The sequence below is a fragment of the Rana temporaria genome, chromosome 3 (assembly GCF_905171775.1).
Source record: "Rana temporaria chromosome 3, aRanTem1.1, whole genome shotgun sequence".
NCBI lineage: Eukaryota > Metazoa > Chordata > Amphibia > Anura > Ranidae > Rana > Rana temporaria.
The window spans coordinates 173,261,260-173,276,790 of NC_053491.1; the positions used below are offsets into that span (position 1 = coordinate 173,261,260).

Consider the following 15,531-nt stretch of genomic DNA (forward strand, 5'->3'; position numbering starts at 1 on the left):
TTACCTAGAAATTTCACGCAGTGTAACCTAAATTCTCCCGGCGCAAGGCGGTCCTGTTATCCAGGGGGCGATGACAATTTAAATGAGGCGCGCTCCCGCGCCGGCCATACTGCGCATGCTCGTGATGTCATTTTCCCGACGGGCAGCGCGCGAAATTACGTTACGCCGGGCTTTGTGGATTGCGACGGGACAATAAAGTTGCGTCGGGTAAAAAAAAAGTTACACGCCGAAAAATAAAATTCAAAATTAAAAAAAAATCGCAGCGATCGAAAAAAAGGTCTGTTTTTACAAGGTGTAAACCGTTTACACCTTGTAAAAGCAGCCCTAATTTTACATATGCAAACGTAAACTTACGCAGAAAAAACAAAGCTGAAAAGCTTTGTGGATCTCCGTAAGTCCTCATTTGCATACGCAAAGCTGCATTTCTATGCAAAATGCCCCCAGCGGCGGATGCGGTACTGCATCCTAAGATCTGACAGTGTAAGTGTCTTACAGATGTCAGATCTTCTGCCTATCTTTGGAAAACTGCTTCTGAGGATCAGTTCCAAAGATAGGCACAGGGATACGCAGGCTGAACAGCAGTTCCGCCTGCGTATCCCTTTTGAGGATTTGGCCCCATGTTTTTACAGCATCCTCAACATTTCTCCATGCATGCATTTGCCTGGCTTCCCCAGTGCCCCCTTCAGATAGGCTTAGGCTACATGCTAAACTCCCTGGGGTCGCAATAATCCCACGGGAAACTCCTAATGTAGTGTAAGAGCCTGCTATTATATAGTTTTGGTAAATCTAAAGAAAATTGTACAGAGATTGTACAATCATATTGTATAGTGTATGGCCACATTTATACACCTAAAATTAGTAGTCTTTTCCCATATGAAAAATAGGGATTCCCGGCGGGAAAAAAGAGAGCTGGTTCTCTTTTTTTTCCTGGCAGTTTTCCTGTTGGAAAAATTGTGATAGGGCATACACACAGCCGGGATTCCCGGTCAAAAGTTCTCATGGCAGTTTTCGCGACGGGAAACCCGTACGTGTACGAGGCTTAAGGTATAAAAAGATACTGATCAGTCATGCACCAAACATGCCAAATTTACAAGGTCTATAATGCTATTAGGACACATTAGACCTCCCAAGAGAAATAAATATCAGATAAAATATATACAATTTTTATTACCTAACAACGTGTAATTTCATTCTGATAAATAATATATTGGTTTATGGATGAGGAAATCTTCATGTGTATTTGTTCTGCTGTTTGAATGTTCTTAGCCTATAGTGTTAGGCTATTTTCTCTAATGCCGCGTACACACAACCGTTTTCAATGCCATGGAAAAAACAACGTTTTTCTCAACGTGATTTTTGTCAAGCCTGCCTTGCATACAAACAATCGTGAAAAAAAAAATGCTCGAGCAAAGTGCGGTGACGTACAACACGTATGACGGCACTATAAAGGGGAAGTTCCATTCAGATGGCGCCACCCTTTGGGCTGCTTTTGCTCATTTCGTGTTAGTAAAAGTTTGGTGAGAGACGATTTGCGCTTTTCAGTCTTCGTGCTTTTCAGTCTGTTATAGCTCGACGAATGTGCTATCTCTATGCTAGTTTTACCAGAACGAGTGCTCCCGTCTTATAACTTGCTTTTGAGCATGCACATTTTTTTCCCGTCGTTAAAGCCTACACACGACCGTTTTTCACGGCGTGAAAAACAACGAGAAAAATTAGAGCATGTTCTAAATTTTTCATTGCCCATTTTTAACGACAAGAAAAATGCTCTGGAGCCTACACACGGTCGTTTTTAATGACCAATTTAAAAAATTGCATTTTTCTCATCATGGTCGTATGTACACGGCATAAGGGTGACTAGTAACTCTCATGATCAAGTGTTCTTATAACAAATTTTCCTTTAAGATCTAAATGTTAGGGAATGTTACATTTACCCAGTAAAAGGCAATAAAGAAATAAAAAAAAAGAAAGAAAATATTACACACCTATTACAAACAATATGGGCCAGATTCACGTATCCTGGTGTATCTTTGTGCGGGCGTAGCGTATCCTATTTACGCTACGCCTCCGCAACTTGGACGGGTAAGTGCAGTATTCACAAAGCACTTGTTCTTAAAGTTGCGGCGGCGTAGCGTAAATTGGGCGGCGTGAGCCTGCCTATTTCAAAATAGGCTGGTAGGGGGCGTGTTGTATGTAAATGAATCGTGACCCCACGTAAATGACGCGCCTAACGAACGGCGCATGCGCGCGCATGCTCAATATCACGTCAAATTTACTCCATAAGATATGCCAGGCCCATTGCCTGTGACGTGAACGTAACCTATGCACAGCCCCATTCACGTACGACTTGCGTAAACAACGTAAAAATATACGCTTGCCGACGTCCATACTTTGCATTGGCTGCGCCTCATATAGCAGGGGTAACTTTACGCCGGATGTAAGCCTAACATAAACGGCGTAGCGGGCGCAAGTATGTTCGTGAATCGGCATATCTACCTAATTTACATATTCAACGCGTAAATCCACGGAAGCGCCCCTTGCGGCCAGCGTAAATAAGCACCCAAGATACGATGGCGTAGCAGACTTACACCGCTCGTATCTTGGCCAAATCTATGCGCAACTGATTCTATGAATCAGGCGCATTGATACGACGGCTTATATTCAGACTTATGACCCCATACGCCGTCGTAAGTCCGTTGTGAATCTGGCCCTATGGATATTATTCCTTGTGCTTGCATGAATGCTGAGACATTCAAAAGTGAACCTTTAAAATAAAATAGCCCCCTTTTGCTGTGATAACTATAGATACCTACATCCCAATAATCATTACTATTTAAGTTTTTGTGAAAAATAGCTGTATTTTGTTATTGGTTGTCTTTAATTGCTTCTCTGGTATATGGACATTTCAAAGGGACTCTGAATTTAAGGTGAATTTTGTACTTGAACTACCTTTCTCTGCGATTATTACCACGATAGACACTTCTAAACTCTGACCTCTATCTTTATAGCCTAACCCTTTACAAAAGTGTCAAGTCTATCAAAAAAAAGTTGTATTTTTAAAAATATTTATATTTATATATTTCATTGCTCCGACTTAACACTGTATGTATGTGAATTTTAGAACCATTTTCAGAATTGTATAAAACCTGAAGTGATCAAAAGCTTGCATCTTTACTAACTTAAGTTAGCCAATAAAGAGTATTGTATAAACTCAAAGCTTTCTGCATACAGTATACTCATCAAGTGTTTGCATGACTGTAATATTGCAAGTTTAATAAATATTTTTGCCCCAATAGTTTTAACTTAGTGATTGAAACGGTGACATCTTACCTCTTTGGAGGTTGCGGTTATCTTTAAGGTATTTAAAACATCATATGTCATTCAAAGAGATGCCTTTGGAAAGTGCAATTTTAATGGTCATCATTAAACTACACAGATGTGTAAAAAGAAAAAGAAAATTACATTTCTTAAGATATTTTGTACCACTGAAAATACTGGTGTTCTTTTGGAAATACGAAGGGTATGTTCTATTTATGGCACTGACCCAAGAAGCGCAGATGTGCATTAGCAGAAATAACTAGCAGAAATCATTATCAATTAGTCCCCAACCACATCTACATGTTTTAGCTGCTTTACATGTCAGTTCTTTGGAAGAAGTTCTGCTTGCTGAATCTTCTATGTGGTTTAGAGCAAAATATACATTACATAGTGTTCATTAGTAACGCAAGTAAAATGCACCACACACATGCACCTGCAAACGCACGTAAAACATGACTTTTCAGCAAGGTAGATGTCACTTTTATATGCTGGTTCAGCAGTTTGGTTTCCTGAATCAGCTTTGTGGATATTGTAAATTACTATGTCACCTCTCTCACATCCAGCCTGACAAATGGACAGTCGGTAAGCAGGTCAAACACTGAATTAGCATCATTAATGCTGTCAAATATGTCCTGTTACATATAACAAGTATTTGAATTACTGACAAACAGAAAATCAAAAGGCATTGTTCACTGTTCTTGCCTGAAAGTCCCTTTCAGTTTTGTATTTTCAATTGTTTACTGGTATCTAGTTGCCTAACAATAGAAAGGCTTTGCACATTATGTTAAATTGGATATTAGTATGATATGAAGTTAATTTATTACCGCTATGTATAGTTTATAAAACATTTATAAATGTACCTTCAGAGCAGCTGAATGTTTCTATGAAATGCAAGGATATGTTCGTATATTAACAGGAAATTGATTTCTGTAATTAAATTGGACTCTAGTTTTTCAGTGATGATGCCTTAATCTATGATCATCATCAGAGGATAACATACATATAATAATTAAATAGGTAGTGGTGTACATTTGTCTTTGTTATGATCGGACATCACACCAAAGGCACCAAAATCGGACTGATACAATGTCAACAGTAGACTGAAAAAGCTATTTGAGTATTGTCTGTTATATGGAACATTGCTTCATTTTGCCCAACATGTCATTAGTCATTGCTAATAAAATCATATCCCTTTTTTTCTTAGGTCTCCAAAGAACCCTGAACAGAAGATTATTAAACGAGTGATTGGTCTGGAAGGAGATATTGTAAAGTAAGTCTTAATCTAAAGATTGATTCTATTATTCAAAAATGTGTCATATGTATTGCAGGCATGTTTCTTACTGTATGTATAAAAAATAACACACTAAATGTTATGCTCAGCACTGCACATGTTGAAAGCATGGAATAAAAAAAAAAAATCGGACTGTGTATGGTGTTCATCTGGGTTATATAGTCCAGTGCAAAAACACTCTGGTGATATTAACCCAGTTAGAAAGTAATTTTCTTATAAAGGAAGGTGAAACAATAGTCTTGGAGGAAAAAGAAACTAGTAGATAAATGAGTTCAAACAGTCTCTGTAAAACACTGCATGGAGGAGGTGAAGCAGTTGAGGTGGTGGGATGGGAGACCCGGCCGCTGTAAAAACAAAAAGGGAGGGTAAGAGAGAAGCGTCAAAAATGCCAATAGTGCGGTACTGTTTATTGAGTAAGAACAATGAATAAAACATAAATAATGCACTCACAGTGTTCAGAAAGACAGGCATGTGGGAAGTGCTGGGTATCGGCTCTAGGGATCCAGGTCTGTACAGCGGCTACCGTGTAGCAGCCTCCATTGCTGGTGGATGTGCAGAGAGTCGAGAAGACACCAGGGGAACCTCTCGGTGACGGGAGCTGTCAGAACACTGTCTATTCTGGAGTGGAACTAGCTAATTGGAATGCATTTCAGAGGGAGGGCCTTACCTCCTTCATCAGCCTGCTAAGCTATACTCTGGTACTCTGGGTTTAAATGAACACTACAATTAACCCCTTAGTAACTGGGTGTATAGGGGGAACTAGCATTAAGTAAAACACAATATATTATGTTGTTAAAAAAGAGGCTTTGATTTAGAACTCAAATGAAAAATGTAAAAAAAAACTTAAAGTCCACAAAATAGTGAATGAATTATAAAACATATTAAATGTTAAATATTAAAGAATGAATGATAAAAATCATGCACAGTAATTTAAATCGCAGGTCTTATGTATAGTATCAGGGCATGTTAGCATGTTGCAATCTTATATATTCAAGGATATATTATTATATATTTTTAAGGAATATAACAAACACGATTGGGGAATAGTAATAATAATATTATTCGAATTGTTAAAAATTATATATATATATATATATATATATATATATATATATATATATATATATATATATATATATATATATGGAATGTTTTTAGTATAAATGGGGACTAGGTAAGTGGAGCAACAAAATATACCCATAAAGTATCTCTATATGAAGGGTGGGAACATGATATAGTATATTTGTATGTACCCGTATACCTGCAGTTTAATATATGTACACATATATAAATATATATAAACACCCAAATGAGGATAAAGTTGAAGAACAAAGGCTAAAAATAAAGAATAGAGATGATCCTGAGTGCATGTATGAATAAAGGGGAAAAATATTATCCCTCTGATTAATAGGACTATGGACCAGGGTACGTAATTAAAATAATATGGAAGAAATGTGAATAGGGAACAAAGGGAGAAATCATAGAAAGAGACAAAGATAGCAATACATAGGATCCAAAGAATGGAATGTATGCCTTGAATGCCTCTGAATAAAAAAATAAGAAAACCCAGACCAACCCAAATGGGTTGTTATAATCATGGAAAGATTCTTGGATCATGTTAGTATTAGACATGTGCATTAGTTTTCGTCCGAATTTCAGGTATTTTCGTTATCGTTTTAACAAACGATAACGAAAGCACAGAAAACTAAAACCGAAAGATCCGACATAAACAAATGCTTTATTTTCATTTTCGTTGCGTTCGAATGTGCCTAACCTTAACTCTATTAGTCCAATATTATTCTACATAAAGAGAAAAGATCCGACAGAGAGAGAAAAGATTAGACTAAGTAGCTAAAAACATACGATCGCAGCAAGCAGACATTTATGGTGAAATGTTCTGCCCATAGGCTATAGAAGAATTCTAATGTTGGTTGACTAGTAATAATAATTAATAAATATAATTATTATTAGTCATACAACATTAGAATTATTCTATAGCTTGTAGAACAGAACATTCGATGCGGCATCGTACAGTTTCGTTGCTCCATCAAACCACTCCATGGTCTCAGTCCCTGATGTTTTTTTGGTTGTTTATTCATAGATATATTTATGTCCTTTTTTTATCTGCTCTGTTCTTCAGTTTTTGTTTTGATTCTCTAATTGAGCAATTTAAGATGAGATTGCTTCCATTTACTAAGACCTCTGGTTTTTAGCTCTGCTATGTAGCTGTCAGAAACCATGAATCAGACCGAGACAGAAGTACAGTTAAATCACACTTGTTTAATAATAATAATAAAAAGGTAAACAGAGTAAGCGTAGTCAAACATAGCCAGAGTTCAGTAACCGGACTGGGTAGTCGGCCAAGCCAATGTCAGAGAGCCAGAGATAAACGTAGTAGTCCAACAAGCAGGATCAGGAGCCAGAAGGAACGCCAGCAAAGCAAGTCCATAACAGGAACGCAGGAGAAAGTCTCTGTGATGTTGACAAAGGCGAAGGCAGAGATTAAGTGAGCTGGAAGGCTTTAAGTAGGCAGAACTGAACATCAACAGGTGAGTCACTGTGGAGAGAAAGAAGCTGGCAATTAGCCGACGGCTGAGCGGCCAGCTCAAACAAGGAAGGGCTGAGCCCAGCCCTGACAGTAGCTTAATCAGGATTTTATGCATGTAGGCTTCATAGTTGGACCACAGTACAAACCGATCAGTTTCTGGATGGTTATTAAGTTTGGAAAAAGAGTGGTGTTTAGCAAAAAGTTTTTGGAGTTTACCTGGATCTATCAGGAGGGAAGCATTGAGTCTCCATAGGTGAGGTAGTCCTGTATTTATGGAGACAGATGCAATGTCAGACCAGGAAATGGCACCTATTGACGATTCCGTAACTTCCTGAAGTTTGAATTTATTGACAATAAAGAAGTCAATGTGGGAGTATGAATTTTGGGATGGGGATCTCCACACACTGAAAAGTTTAGTTGCCTGGAGAAAAGGATTCAGTGTAGCACAGCGGTGTTGGGTTGATGGAGTGTCGGAGTTGCCAATCATATTGAAGTCACCGCCCATGATGACTTTTTCTTTCTGGATTTGCAGTACTTTCTTGCGTAGGCATTTCAGGAAACATAGTTGTTGCTTATTTCGGGCTGTAGATGTTAACCAAAGTGTAGGTGGTATGGTTGATGTCACAGATTAAAATTAGGTAGCGGCCTTGAGGGTCCGTTATTGACTGGTGTAGCTTGAATTGACAAGAGTCTCAGCTTTTGTTCTTTTTCTGTGAAGCTGAGGCTAGGAAGATCTGGCCATATTTTTCAGTGTAAACGTATGGGTTTTTGAGGATGCAAAGTGGGTTTTCTGCACTAGTAGGGTGTCAGCCTTTTGGTGATTGGCTTCTGAAAGTAGTGCTGATCTTTTCTGGGGGAGTTTAATCCCTTCACATTAATGGATATAATTTTAAAAGCAATAAGGAAGTATGAGTTGTAGGGTGGGTGGCCAACAGTCAGAAGTCAGAGAGATGAATTAGGGTGGTCTGTCCTTATGTGAAGTAGGCACAAGAAGGCTACTGGTAGGCCAGAAAGAAGAAGGGTAAGGTTTGATTTGATTGGAGAATTAACGAGGAGTAGCTGTTGATAGAGTTCAGTTAAAAAGTTTAAAGAATATATGGGCTTAATGAGCAGTAACTTTTGCAAACCACTAACCAGGGGGATATCGTCCACTACTCACCAGGCAGACCAGGGACCACACGTTAAGGAAGGTGGTAGTACGTGAGCAGTGCTGCAGATACGCAGCTAACAGGCAGGATAAGTGCAGAAAAAAGGGTATAATTGTGCAGCATCAGGCATCTTAGTATGCTCCACCAGTTTCCATGTGGACAGAAAGTTGGTCAGAGAGGTCAGGCACCTCCTCTGGTATAATTTGCCAATGCCTCAGCAGTTTGAGACCTCCATGAAGGGTTCTTACAATGTGGGTTTTATTCTGGTCAGTAATGAGCAGTTTTGTCTGCGTTTTTTACCTTTGAGAGGTTAACATAAAGAGCGACCGCAGGAAAAGAGTCATGCACTCTCGGCATGCATTTAGCTGCATACATGACTTGCTCTTTTACTGTGAAAAAGTGTATACAGGCCAGCCCATATCTGGGGGAAGAGGCTGGGATATGTGAAGGCTTGGGGAGTCTATGCGCTCTGTCAATTTACAGATCACGGTTGATTAATTCAGGATTTAAAAGACTGCAAAAATTGTACCAGATGCGATTGTTGGACACTTGGTAATTCTCAATCAGATCTTTCAAAGGTAAAACAAATTTCAGCCCCGTGGCATAACTCGGTAAAAGGTTTATTGGTCAAGCAACATAAAAAAAAAACACATACACTGAGTGAATGTGTTAAAAATGTGATAATTGCAGTTCAGTCAGCTCGAGCATCGGATGAAAAGGTAACAGCTGTCCGCTCTCACATTCAAGATGGCAGATAGTATAAACCCCCTCTAATCTTTTTTTCAACGACACTAGTTGAATGCCGTGTGCTCGTTCCCTTAGTATTGAGTTAGGCCTTGTACATACGACTGAATTTCTCGGCAAAAACCAGCAAGAAACTTGCTGGGGGATATTTTTTTGCCGAGGAAACCGGTCGTGTGTACATTTTCGTCGAGGAAACTGTCGAGAAACTCGACGAGCCAAAAAGAGAGCAAGTTCTCTATTTCCTCGACGGGAATGGAGAAACTTGCCTTGTCAAATTCCTCGACAGCCTAACAAGGAACTCGACGAGGAAAACGATGTGTGTACGAGGCTTAACAGTTTATATCAACAAGTTGCTGATTTATGAGCGCTGCTTGTTTGTGTTTAATTTATTCCCCAGAAATACATTTAACAGTCTTCTCAAGTTACCCAAGAGCACTGAATCCCAAGATCTCTCATAGCAAAAAGCTGACACTTTTTAGCAGCATTGAGAGTTGTCAAAATGGATAATTCACCAACACTTATCTATTGTGAATGCATTAAAAAAAATATGGAATTATTTTCTTTTTCAATACGTATTCCATAATTTCTAATAGGCAAAACACACAGACCTTCTGACCACATTACCTCCCATGAATTTCTTCCCTTCAGCCTAGGTTCACACTGCTGCGAATTCAAAATCGCGGTAAAATGCGCGATTTTACCGTGATTTTGCGGCTGCGATTTTGCCGCGATTTCGGCCGCAATTTAATGTAAATCGCGGCCCGAAATTGCAAAAAGTAGTACAGGAACTACTTTTTGAAATCGCAGATGCGGCGTCGCACTGATTAGGACAGTGCCATTGCCGACAATTGCCGCCGATTTGAGATGCGATTTGACATGTCAAATCGCATCTCAAATCGTTCCAAATCGTACCCAGTGTGAACCAGGGCTTAGTCAAATTTATTTTTCTTCAAGTTCTTTCAGCACTTAGTGCTTTCTTTAGTACTCATTGCTAGAAATCCATTACCTTTATCTCCATATTATGCATTGCCGGTGTGCTCCACTGTTGTTTTGAATTCCCATGTTGGTAATGCAATAGTTAAAACGGAATTCATACAATGTGGTACAGTTTGACACTAATGATGGATGAAGTTAATGGGCAATGTAATCTAAGTCAACCATAAGCATGTACTGTATAAACAAGCCTTGGTCACTGTGTGCCCTTTCCTTCAAGGAAATTGAAATATACATCTCTATTCTTCTTGCCACATGAATCTAAATACATAGGGAAATCCAAATCTTAAAATATACACTTTTTAGATCTCCCTAAGACCCCTTTTACACTGAGGCGCTATAACTCTAAAAACAGCACCTGCAAAGCGTCCTGAAAGTGCTGCTGCTGTCTCCCCAGTGTGAAAGGGCTTTCACACTGGAGCGGTGCGCTAGCAGGACGGTAAAACAAGTCCTACTAGCAGCATCTTTGGAGCAATGAGGGAGCAGTGTGTATACTGGTCCTCCACCGCTCCTGTCCATTGAAATGAATGGGCACCGCGCCTATACAGCCGGCAGAGCGCCGCTGCAGCGGTGCTTTTCAGTGGTTTTAACCCTTTCTCAGATGCTAGCGGCCGAATAGCGCAGCGAAATTGACGGTAAATCGCTGCTAAAAATAGTGGCGCTTTACTTCCGACGCACCCACCGCCCCAGTGCGAAAGGGCCTAAATGTTTAACTGCATTTACTTAGTGTTTATTTTGAGGTATTCAAATACATCAAACTAATTAAGTTTGGAGGATTAAATTTAGCTGTGATAAATAATGGACCAATAATATTGACTATAACCTAACTCAGGGCTAACAATTTCAAGTCCTGAGCCACTAGCCAGGCCTTAAGAGTTACTCGCCACCAGTTGCCCCAACCAACACCTCCCCTCCCCTAAGTCCGTCCCTAAACACGACCTTGTAAATTATCTCATGAAATTACACTGTTAAATATTTTAAACAGAATTACGTTCCAAAAATAAATATTAACAAAGGTAACATAAAGCATATCAGTACCCATCTGTGCAGCCTCACTGTGCCCCTGAACACAGCCTCAGTGTGCCCGTAAATGCAGCCTTACTGTGCCCCATCAATGCAGCCTTACTGTGCCCCATCAATGCAGCCTTACTGTGCCCCATCAATGCAGCCTTACTGTGCCCCATCAATGCAGCATTACAGTGCCCCATCAATGCAGGATTACAGTGCCCCATCAATTCAGCATTACAGTGCCCCATCACAATCACTTGCAACATTACAGTGCCCCATCACTTGCAGCCTTACTGTGCCCCATCACTTGCAGCCTCACTGTGCCCTATCACTTGCAGCCTTACTGTGCCCCATCAATGCAGCATTACAGTGCCCCATCACTTGCAGCATTTCAGTGCCCCATCACTTGCAGCATTACTGTGCCCCATCGCTTGCAGCATTACTGTGCCCCATTGCTTGCAGCATTACTGTGCCCCATCAATGTAGCATTACTGTGCCCCATCACTTGCTCATTACTGTGCCCCATCACTTGCTCATTACTGTGCCCCGTCATCACTTTAGATTCACCACAAACACTGCCCTGGCGCCAGAGGCGGATCCAGAGTCTAGTATCGGGAGGGGCACTTTAAGAAAATAAGGTGTTGCTTACAGAACTGAACTTCATGTGTAATACAGTGTACATAGGCCAGTAGTATTTAGGGCAGTGTGCAGGAACAGTAGAGCACACGCTGGGGGGTCAGGAGGGCATACACTGGGGGGGGGAATCAGGAGGGCATACACTGGGGGGGAATCAGGAGGGCATACACTGGGGGGAATCAGGAGGGCATACACTGGGGGGGGTCAGGAGCGTATACACTGGGGGGGCGCAGGGGAGCATACACTGGGGGGATTAGGATAGTATAAACTAGGGGGGGATCAGGAGAGTATAAACTAGGGGGGGATCAGGAGAGTATACACTGGAAGGAAGGGAACAGGAGAGCATACACTGGGGGGGGGGGGGGCAGTCATAATCCTTTAAACGAGTTACATTTCTCACTTGTCATGAAAAAAAGATCTGTTTTGTCAGCTAACAGCACCTCTATGCTAGGTTGCAGTAACTCAGCAGACTCAGCATAGAGGTAAACAAATCCACACTGTAGTGCAAGCAGCAGAGCTCACCTGCAGGAACTTTCACATGGCTTCCCTCTGCTCAGCTGCAAAGTGCACTCATCTTCTTCTTCCAGGCGAGCGTCTTCTCGGGAAAAGGGCACATCCCCATCCCGCCCACTCAAGCAGCAGCCTGCAGGAGAGAGGCTGAAATACTGCTGGGGAGGTACAGGGGGGCGGAGAGTGCAGTCCCAAGGTTTCTGAGCAGTCATTCATGCTTAGAATGGCTGCGAGCTGTCCTGACCGCAGCTCTGGTTACCCGGGTGCCTCAGAGTCTTTAATGTTTTCTCGGGGGGAGCAATTGTGATTGTGATAAGGTCCCGCCCCCCTAGGTCGGCTAATGTGATAGGCAGAACACTGATTCAATCTACTATCACATTAGCCGACCTAGGGGGGCGGGACCTTATCATACCGTGCCGTCAAACACAAACCTAACTCTCTGTGTCCTTCGGCTGACAGTTTCCTGGTTGATCGCTTCAGCCAGGAAACTGTCAGTCTGGTTCACCCCCGCTTCTCACTCGCCCTGGAATAAATTCCACTCGCAAAATGCGAGCAAAAGAGTGAATTTTTGAGGGCTGACCTAACTCATTCTAACTAGTCATCTGGGGAAGACCAAGGGACTTCTACAAACATGTTTGGGATAGGGGATGGGAAAAGAGAAATCTTGCCAAAACCTACAATTTTTAATGCCAGCTGATTCCTTTTGGTGAATATCTTTCTGTGGCTTTATCACCTGAAGGGATAATGGTACCTCCTTACTTTGACTGTAAACCAGAACCTCAGTAATATATTTGGGAACACTCTACATGTTCATATGGACAGAATTTGCCTTTAGATCCAGCTGTCCTGGCCAGCAGTATTGTAATTATACAAGGTCCCTATCACAGACCTGGAGAATTGTTTGTGGTATGTGCAGTTTCTGCGCTCACTTGGTGCAAACCCTGGAGGTAAAACTTGAAATAACAGTTCTTGGTAACTGCACTATCCAAATTCTGCCTACTGAATTTTTACTCCCAAACTCTGGGCTAAACTTAGATAAACCAGTCCTTGGTGACAGAACCATAATAAAACATTTCATTGCAGTTTTGGCTAGAACATATTTTAGAGCTGTAATTGCATTAAGCTCCAGTAGGGGTGTTCAACTTAAAATAGCACTTTTAAGAATATTAGGATTCATATACTGAATGCCATTATTACATGTATCAGATTGCACATATTTTTATGATAGTGGTCTTTAAACAAGCTATAAACAGGTGCATGTAAAAAAAATTGAATATCATCAAAAAGTTTTTTTGTTTTTTTTCAATAATTCAATTTAAAAAGTGAAACTCATATATTTTATATAGATGTGATATATGTCAAGCAATTATTTTTAAATTATATGAGATTATGATGTATAGCTAGTGAAAACCCAAAATTCTGTATCTCAGAAAATTTGAATATTACATAAGACCAAAAAAAAAAAAAGAATACAGAAATGTTGACTTACTGAAAAGTATGTCCATGTACAGTATAGTATGCACTATACCAATGAATTACTGCATCAATGGAGGCAATCAGCCTGTGGCCCTGCAGAGGTGTTATGGAAGCCCAGGTTGTTTTGATAGCGGCCTTCATCTGCATTGTTGGGTCTGGTGTGTCTCATCTTCCTCTTGACAATACCATACAGATTCTTTATGGGGTTTAGGTCAGGTGAGTTTGCTGGCCAATCAAGCACAGTGATACCATGATCATTAAAGCAGGTATTGGTGGAGCATGAAGTGCTCTAGAATTTCCTGGTAGAGGGCTGCGCTGACTTTGGACTTGATAAAACACAATGGACCAACACCAGCAGATGACATGTCTCCCCAAATCATCACTGACTGTGGAAACTTTACACTGGACCTCATTCAACTTGGATTCTGTGCCTCTACAATCTTCCTCCAGACTCTGGGTCCTTAATTTCCAAAAGAAATGCAACATTTTCCTCAGTCTGTGGTCATCTGCTGGTGTTGGTCCACTGTGTTTTATCAAGTCCAATGTCAGCGCAGCTCTGACCAGCTTTATGGAGATGCTGATTTTATTTTCAAGCAGGACTTGTCACCTGCCCACACTGCCAAAAGTACCAATACCTGGTTTAATGATCATAGTATCACCTTGCCCTGCTCTGGAGACCTAAATAATATGTTATAAATATGTACATTTGCTAAATAAAAATATGCTTCTTGCTTTGGGGTTTTAATGTGTGTGTGTTTACAATTTTGGTCAGTTATATTTGGTGAACCTTTAAAATAATTTTTACATTTTTACAAGGGTAATCCTAAAGTGGAACTAAATCTGTTTTTAATTGCTAGCAGGTAGGTTTATAGCAGAAGAGGTTCTGTGTGTCTCTTCTGCCATAACATTTCCCGCCCTGCCTGCCGGATGTTTTTTTTTATTTTATGAACTGACACCCACGCATGAGCAGCTTATTGTACAATTATGGCATGGTATAGATGCCAGGAGTAGGTACTGGGATTAATTAACTTTGCATATGCAAGAGTTACATCATTCCAGCTTGGCCAATCTAATGATCCAAAGATTCTGCCCAAGGAGAAGCACTGGCAATAGAGTAAGTGTGAACACTGCATTGCTGGAGGAGAGTACCGTGTAAGTAAAATAATGAGGCCCAAAAATGTAACCAATGTGGATTTAGCAGAGGCACCCATTAAATAAAGAGGTGATTCTTCAGGTAGGTTGGTATTTATGGATAAAAAACAGGTTAAAACACCATGGGCTAGATTCAGCAACGATTTACGCCGGCGTATCCATAGATACGCCGCGTAAATTCAAAGCTGCGCCGGCGTATCTTCTTTCTGTATTCAGAAAGCAAGATATGCCGACATTAGCCTAAGATACTACTGGCATAAGTCTCTTACGCTGTCGTATCTTAGGGTGCATTCTCACGCTGGCCGCTAGATGGCGCTTCCGTTGTTTTCGGCGTAGAGTATGCAAATTACCTAGTTACGCCGATTCAGAAACGTACGTGCGCCCGTCGGTAGTTTTTTTACGTTGTTTGCGTAAGGCTTTTTTGGCGTAACGTTGCTCCTGCTATTAGGTGGCGCAGCCAATGTTGAGTATGGACGTCGTTCCCACTTCGAAACTTGAATTTTTTGCGTCGTTTGCGTAAGTCGTTCGCGAATAGGGCTGGGCGTAATTTACGTTCACGTCGAAACCAATGACGTCCTTGCGACGTCATTTGAAGCAATGCACACTGGGATATGTACACGGACGGCGCATGCGCCGTTCGTAAAACACGTCAATCACGTCAGGTCATCACATATTAGCATAAAACACGCCCCCCTTCCACATTTGAATTA

General features: G+C 40.8%; 1 protein-coding gene across 1 annotated transcript in view; it reads left to right on the plus strand.

The window, feature by feature from the left end:
- Window positions 1-15,531, plus strand: part of IMMP2L (inner mitochondrial membrane peptidase subunit 2) — a 1,177,970-nt gene that overhangs the window by 791,656 nt on the left and 370,783 nt on the right. The window contains exon 4 of the mRNA XM_040343819.1: window positions 4,520-4,585. Within this exon, the coding sequence (XP_040199753.1) occupies window positions 4,520-4,585 (66 nt within the window). The remainder of the gene's footprint in view (window positions 1-4,519; window positions 4,586-15,531) is intronic.